The 7,934-nt window shown below is 31.3% G+C and overlaps 1 protein-coding gene across 1 annotated transcript; it reads left to right on the top strand.

Annotated features, from left to right (window-relative positions):
* Positions 1 to 3,535: 3,535 nt before the first annotated feature.
* LOC113379220 (retinaldehyde-binding protein 1-like) lies at positions 3,536 to 5,095 on the top strand. Its single transcript, XM_026619522.1, has 6 exons — positions 3,536 to 3,751; positions 3,815 to 3,987; positions 4,057 to 4,118; positions 4,340 to 4,533; positions 4,630 to 4,746; positions 4,817 to 5,095. The coding sequence occupies exons 1-6, from the start codon at positions 3,536 to 3,538 to the stop codon at positions 5,093 to 5,095; spliced, it is 1,041 nt and encodes a 346-aa protein (XP_026475307.1).
* Positions 5,096 to 7,934: the final 2,839 nt, after the last annotated feature.

A 7,934-nucleotide genomic window follows, 5' to 3' on the forward strand; every position in this document is an offset into this window, starting at 1 on the left:
AAAAAAATGTAAATTACATTTACAAATAGCTCAAAGTTCATCTAACCATTTGACCCAAATCTCCAAAACAAATTCTTGTTCCTAATTTGAACTTTTGTGTTTTTTGCTCACGGCAGATGAATAATCTTACCAGGAAATGAGTAATCGTTCTCACGAAAGTTATGTAATTTCTCTCTATCTTAAATCAAAAATAAATCTATAAAATTTTCGCAATCTTATAAAATCTTGTCATATAAAATACACCTACTGGAGTTGATCTATCGTCGACGCCCATGTTGGAAGATAGATATTTATTATGTTTTTTTTAATGTATGATGAAATAACTAAAACAATTTTGTAATGGTTTTATTCAGTTTTGGTTTATAAAGAAATCGTTCATCGACCTTTATCAAATGGCTTTTGATTATTCGAAATTCGTGAAGCAACTTTTGAGAAACCTTTGACAAAAGGTCAAATTTTGACTCACATGCATACATACTTTTGTCAACAAAACAAAACTGGCAAATAGGATTTTCTAGCCTAAAACATAGATTGTAATAAGTCAATAAATCATAAAAGGTTGCCGAAACCTGGTATGAATACTTTCTCCATGTCTGAGAATAATTATTAATATCTTCCGTGGTTCAGGCGAACCTTGATCATGATAAAGACATTTGCATTACATCATATTTAACAGTTGCTCAAGATAAAATAATCGTCAGTGAATTTCTGTACAAGAATAAATAATTATCTATATAACGACATGTAATTTAAAAGCAGTTGTTGTTATATGGTGTAATCCATTTCTCTGTTACAACTTCCTGGGTAATAAGAGTTGTTGATTCATTTTAGAGATAAAAAATATCTGACATGAACAATTTCTCTTAGATATGCATATCTAGTATATATATTAGGGTGGTCCTTAATATGGACATTTTCGAATTTCCTTGCTCCCAAGGGCTCAAATGGTTCCAAATTGATAAAAAACAATTCTCTGAAAGTTTCAGCACTTAATATTGTCTTTTAGATAGAGCGCAATTCAATCAAAGTTTTGTATAAAAGAGTATGATGTAAACAATTTATTTTTTTAAGGATAAGGAATATCTATCGTAAACAAATTTTCAAAAATAATATTTATTTTTTAATCGAGTTATATAGGATATAACAATAGTTATGGAATGCTTACGATTATTAAGTAATTATTTTTTTCCCTCAATATTAATTATTTTTTCTTAATAGTTTTAATGAATACTATTAAAAATTATTATATCAGTGTGGTAAAATTAAATTTATTACTCTGATAATGTTTACATAACAGTATTCTATATATACAGTAATATTATATAAGTATATTATTCCTTCGAACAGGCAGTCGAAATAGATTGAATTGAAACTTCTTTCTTTTATACCATGATGTAGTACCCCCTCTTTCACTCCTAGGTAGATATCCTCACCAGGTCCGTAATTTGAAACAATTTTTTTTTCCAAAAGCAATTATTTTGTTAAAAAAGCAGCAGTTCTTTGAATCATTCAAATCGGACGCTTAGTTCTCTCAAAAACTGCTATTTTTTGCACATTTAGCTCTGTATCTCCTGGACCTGCTTTTGCCAAAATCTAATCACCTCTTCTCCCTATAATTGCGAATCGAATGTTTTTTAGATCATTCAAATCGAATACTCCATTCTCTCAAAAATTCGATTTGTATTTTCTGCACTCTTTGTTCCGTATCTCCGTAACGGCTGGATTTGCCTTTGCCAAAAACGAATCAGCACATTTCTCTGTCAATAGGAATTGAATGTTTTTGAACTATTCAAATCGATTGATCCGTTCGCCCGAAAACGTGGACGAAAAAATGCGGACATACAAAACACACACACACACACATACACATTCATTTTTTCTGAGGTATGCCAAAATGTTCAGAAACCTTTAAAACGTAAAGATATGCAAAAATTTTTATTTTCGATTTTCTGCGCATTACTATAACTACCCTACGGGAAGTTGAAAATTAAATTGTAAAAAATCTGCATACGAAGTGTATGTCGAGCGACAATACTACTGTGTTACGAAACTAAAGATAAAACCGCCCAAAAACAGGTTTTACCGTAATGTATTTTGTTTATTAAATATATAAATAACTATCATAACAAAGAAATTAAATGCTATCTGAATGTTACATAATAATAACTACAGTCGAGCCTCCGATGACGCCAGTTAGTATGCGCCTTGTATTATTGAAACTGAAAAAGGCAAATTGTAAATTATTATTAAATTTACAAGTTCATATAAAAATGTAATAAAAGCTGAACTAAAATACTATTTCCCAACAATAAAAAAATCGAACACAATTTAAAAATGACTTACGTTTTGTGAAGTAACTCTGAAATAGCAAAAACCGACGTCGAACACAGCTACTATAAAACTTGGCATGTTTATACAAAAATATTGTAAAATTTACAATAATCGCTAATAAAACTTATGTTTAAAATTTTTACACCAATATCTAGTTATTAGAAGGTCATTTATAAGGCGCATGGAATGCACTTATTACGTGTTAAACGAACACCATGTTGATGGCTCTGAAAATCGCAATCCTAGAGGATTGACTGTATTGATTGATCTTGACGAAAAAAAATGCAATACTCACTCTGTTATGAAAAATCCAACATCCAACCCTATTATGAAGAATCCAAGCACAAGGCAAATAAAATTTCACTATCACAAATTGTCCTGATCATTTCGGCATCTCGAACATACGATGATTGTGACCCGGGTTGCTTTGGCGTCCCGGGTCATAACGCCTATGTTGAGCCTGCCGAATGCAGCCACCAAATGAATTGAAGAGCTCGAATATGCCTTAATGTCAACTATTCATAGACCATAGACAATAGTAATATGCATAGTAAAGATGAGAACTTCGGTTTGTATACAAACCCGATTGAAGTTGTATCGATATATTGATATGGTAGATAGAACTGCTCTCTGGTTGGTGTAGAAGTGCAGTTGATTTTAATTCTTAACCAAAATATTTTGATTAGCACAGACGTTGGGGTATCTTGTAAACAAATATTAAGGCGCGCAAAAAAATCGGTTAATGCTTTGGTAAATGATTATTATTGAAACTTACTAACTTATTGAAAAAAAAGTTAAAGATGTTTGCATTTTACTGGTATTTTCCATGTATAATCAGGTTTTTGTGCACAGACGTGAAATCCATCCAAATATTTTAACGTTTTTGTCTTTTCAAAGTTAATTCAATTCAACACAAGCAGAAAGTTTTTTGAATCATTCAATTCGGATGCTTATTTCTCCCAAAAACTGCCATTTCTTGAATATTTGGCTTTGTATCTTCGAAATGGCTGGGCCTGCCTAAACCTGCCTGAAATAAATCTTGAAGCAATTACTCCTTTAATAAAAAGCGATTCTAAATAATACGAGATCAGCCAATAAATTTCTAAAAAATTATATTCACATGTCAATGATATTAAAAATGAAATACATTTCATATTATATATTTTTATTTTTTTATTACAGATTCGTCTTCTATCATTAAGAGATGGCTACCACCAAAGCCATCCTGAGTTACCCATGGCGCAGTTCCAAAAACTCCAAATCAAATGAGACAAATATATGTCCAAAATTGAACAAAACCTCTCAATTGAGCGAAGCAGTTGCAGCAGTTGCAAAAAATGAGCTCAGGGAAGACAAATCGAGCAGGGAGCAAAGTTTGCAGCAGCTGAAGGAATGGATTGCTAAAAACAGGGACATTGAAGTAATTAGTAAAAAACCTTTAAGGTGTAGGTAAATGATTTATTTAACTGAATTTTAATTGCAGAGTTGCAGGACTGATGATTTGTTTCTTCTGCGTTTTCTTCGTGTCAAAAAATTTAGTGTCCCGATGGCGCAACAGATGCTTTTGAAATATTTGAATCTAAGGAAGTCTTTTCCGCATTTTACCTTGAAACTTGATTTTTTGTCGCCGACTGTTCAAGAAATTATTGATGCCGGGTAAATTATAATTGAATTATGTTTAAAACTATAAATATAGACGCTGGTGAAAAAATTGTTCTATTTTAGATATATATTCCCGTCTCCAATCAAGGATAAACATGGGCGTCGAGTTGTATTCTACATTGCTTGTAAGTAGAATATTTATAATTCAATATTTTCAAAAAAAACTTATAGTTTTAGAATTTGCCATTTGGAAAAACACATTGAAGTATATCATGTTCAAATTTCAAAGTTGTGGTACAAACGGTGCGTACAAAATTAGCTTAGAACAAAGATTTGCATTAAGGACTCAGTTTCATGGCACACAATTAGTTACTTTGAACTATTTATTTTTATTTTTATTTTTTAGCAAATTTCGATCCATACAAGTACAGCAATGCTGATCAAGCCCGAGTACACTTCATAACTTATGAAACATTATTGGAAGATCAGGAGAACCAGGTTATGGGCCTGACACATGCTGGTGATCTTAAAGGAGCTCAGGCTGCCCACGTTTCCTTGTGGACAGTTTCAGAATTTGCACGTATTGTTAAATGGGGAGAGGTATATCTAATAAGTATCCAAAATACCTATGCCAAATAGAATAAATATGTAATTTTTATTTTATGATTATCTTGCAAAAATTATATTTTTTTTCAGCATTCTATACCAATGCGTCACAAGCAAGTCCATGTGTTGAACATGCCATCAGCAATACGATACGTCTATGAGTTTTCAAAGACTAGGATAAGTGCCAAAATAAAGGATCGTATCATGGTAAAATCTACAAATATTGTGCATTCATATATATCCAAGATCTAGATATAAATTATCTATTTTCTCCCAGATTCATCAAGATTTGAGTGCAATGCACGAGCACTTAGACAAAGCCTGTCTTCCAGCCGAATATGGAGGCACCATCCCAATTCGCGAAATGGTGCAACTTTGGAAAAAAGAACTTGCAGACAAACGTAATGTTCTTCTTGCACTCGACTGCATGAAATTACACAGCGATAGTGGTATCATAACCAGCAAAAATCCTGGCCAAGACTGTAATAATAATAATACAAAAGTTGCTGCAACAGAATCCATAACTGGAAGTTTCCGAAAACTGGAGATCGATTAGTTAATGATAATTATTATAATAGAGATAATTGTTAGGTTTGTTTATTATTATCGTTATCATTTTGTTAGGCTTAGGCTTAGATAAAAGTAATAAGAATTTTAAGTAGAAGAAAGGAAATTGATTGAAGCTTTGCATGAGTCCTGGAAGAAGACACCAAGACATGACAAAATCCATCAGTTTTTAGTGGATTGGAATAAATTATTTAAGAATTTTGCAGTAACAATTAATTTTCTTCTTACCGTAATAAAATCAGCTAGAAGATCCAGTATCTGGGATATATCTTAGTAAAACACAGCATTGTATCCCAGGTTCTCCATTTCAGGATAATTGCCAATAATGTACATTTTGCATACTACATATTTCAGTCGATCCTCTCCTGTTTCCTTTTTGAGTTTGCTCGATCCACTTCTGTTTCCCTTTTGAGTTTGCTCGATCCACTTATTTTTTCTTGAGTATGCTCGATTTACTCCTGTTTTTTTGAGGTTGTTCGATTCACTCCTGTTTTCTTTTAAGTTTGCTCATTCTACTTCTGTTTCCTTTCCGAATTTGCTCATTTCACTTCTATTTCCTTTACCAACTTGCTCGATTCACTCCCTTCTTCTTTTCAAGTTTGCTGAATCTACTCCAACTTTATTTACTAGTTTGCTTTATCCACTCTTGTTTTCTTTCCCAGTTTGCTCGATTCACTCCGGTTTCCTATCCGAGTTTGCTCATTCTACTCCTGTTTTCTTTCCCAGTTTGCTCGATTCACTCCTTCTACATTCTCGAGTTTGCTCAATCCACTTTATTTATCAAGTTTGCTGGTTCCACTCCTCATTTTTTTCAGATTGCTTGATCCACTCCTGATTCTTTCCGAGTTTGCTCAATCCACTCTAAATTCTTTTCCTAGTTTGCTCAATTCACTCCATTCATCTTTTCGAGTTTGATCGATCCACTCCAGTTTTTTTACTAGTTTGCTCGATCCACTCCAGTTTTTTTATTAGTTTGCTCGATTCGCTCTTGTTTCCTTTCCGCGTTTGCTCGATTCACTCCTGTTTCCTTTTCGTGTTTTCTCATTCCACTTCTTTTTCTTTTTTAAATTTGTTCAATTCATTCCTGTTTCCTTTCTGTGTTTGCTCATTCTACAACAGTTTTCTTTTCCAGTTTGCTTGATTCACTCATTCTTCCTTTTCGAGTTTTCGAGTTTGCTCAATCCACTATATTTATCAAGATTGCTGGTTCCACTTCTTATTTTTTTCAGTTTGTTCAATCCATCATTATTTTCTTCTCATGTTTACTCGATTCACTCCTGTTTCCTTTACTTGTTTGCTCATTCTACTTCTGTTTTCTTTCCCAGTTTGCTCGACACACTCCTGCTTTCTTTTTTAAGTTTGCTCAATTCACTCCAGTTTTCTTTCCAAGTTTGCTCAATCCACTCCAGTTTCCTTTACTTGTTTGCTCATCCAACTCCTGTTTCCTTTTCTTTCGAAACTCAGTAGAAATTCGATGCTTATTTTTTCTCATTTGTGACTTGGATCCTGTTTTGTATCTTTTGCATTCAAGAACTACATTTCTCAAATATAGATTTTTATTAAATAATTTAAAAAAAAATAAATAACTTTACCTTGGTGTTATTCTTCAGGATCAGAGGAGGACAATCTTGTATTATCTTGCAAAGTTTCAATATTTAATTTACACTAAATATTGAACTTTTGTCTTAATGTGCAATACTTTTAAGTTCCATATTTAATCTAAAAATTTATATTTTAATTTTATCTAAGTTCTCGAGTAATTTTCATTTATCATGACACAGATTATTCATATTACAAACATAATTATAAACTTAATTTTAAGATATAATAATAATTGTATATATATAATATTTGTAAGATACTAAATAAAATTTTAGAAAAATTTTAAATGATGAATATTTTTAAAAACCTACAAGATAATTTAAAAATTTATAAAAAATAGTCAAAATTATGCTCCATTTATTGAATATGAAAATTTACATTAAAATTTTGAAACTAAAAGAAACAAATTATACAAGTATATTATATATAAATATAATAAATGTTAAAATCAATTGAAAAATGAACGAAACTGAATCAAATGATTATAATGAATATGAAATTATTTCATAGTCTTTAGTTATAAAGATAAATGCATAAATAATAACAAATAAATAAGAGTTATAAAATATAACTCAAAGGATTAAATAAAAAAGTTAAGTAGATAAAAGGGCCAATTTTCGGATAAAACAGAAATGTTTTGGGTCTATCTTCATATGAGTTGGTACCATAACATTACTATTTTATCCGAGTATTGGTCCAAAAATTGCCAAAAATCAAATCAAAATTTAACAGTCTTAAATTCCTCTTTTTAATTACATAATTATAGCAATAGTTTTTCGATCATGGTTGCCAATGTCTCCAACCGGTAATTTCTTCCATCAAGGCATCTCCTGGTGATTTGGTGTTTTTGTTGATTTGTCTGTGTCCAACTAAATAATAATTTGGTGATAGTTTTCTTCTTCTTATTGATTCTATGATGAATGCTCTTGCTTCTTCCAGCTGTTTTTTGGGAGGTAGGTCATGGGTGAAATCGCCTTGAAAAATAATTAACTAAAATTAGTAGTCATTCTTTTGGAAGGGTAAAATACTACTTACAATTAGTTTAATTTGAAATTGAGTTTAATGAATTAATACATGCACTTATGTGTATTGTTAATAATTCACGGTTGATATTTTAAAATAGAAAAGCTAAGATTAGCACTTAAAATTTTAAATATCAGGTAAACACTAGTTAAATCTAAAGTGTCTAATCTAAAGTCTCCACCATACTACTTGACACGCGTTTG

The sequence above is a fragment of the Ctenocephalides felis genome, unplaced genomic scaffold (assembly GCF_003426905.1).
Source record: "Ctenocephalides felis isolate EL2017-DRISC unplaced genomic scaffold, ASM342690v1 CF-g0.4_SCAFFOLD_00845, whole genome shotgun sequence".
Classification (NCBI taxonomy): Eukaryota; Metazoa; Arthropoda; class Insecta; order Siphonaptera; family Pulicidae; genus Ctenocephalides; species Ctenocephalides felis.

Coding starts and splice junctions, on each gene's coding strand:
- LOC113379220 (XM_026619522.1), top strand. CDS start 3,536: ATGGCTACCACCAAAGCCATCCTGAGTTACCCATGGCGCAGTTCCAAA. Junction 3,752..3,814: donor CTAAAAACAGGGACATTGAA/GTAATTAGTAAA, acceptor TTTTAATTGCAG/AGTTGCAGGACTGATGATTT. Junction 4,119..4,339: donor AGTTGTATTCTACATTGCTT/GTAAGTAGAATA, acceptor TTTATTTTTTAG/CAAATTTCGATCCATACAAG.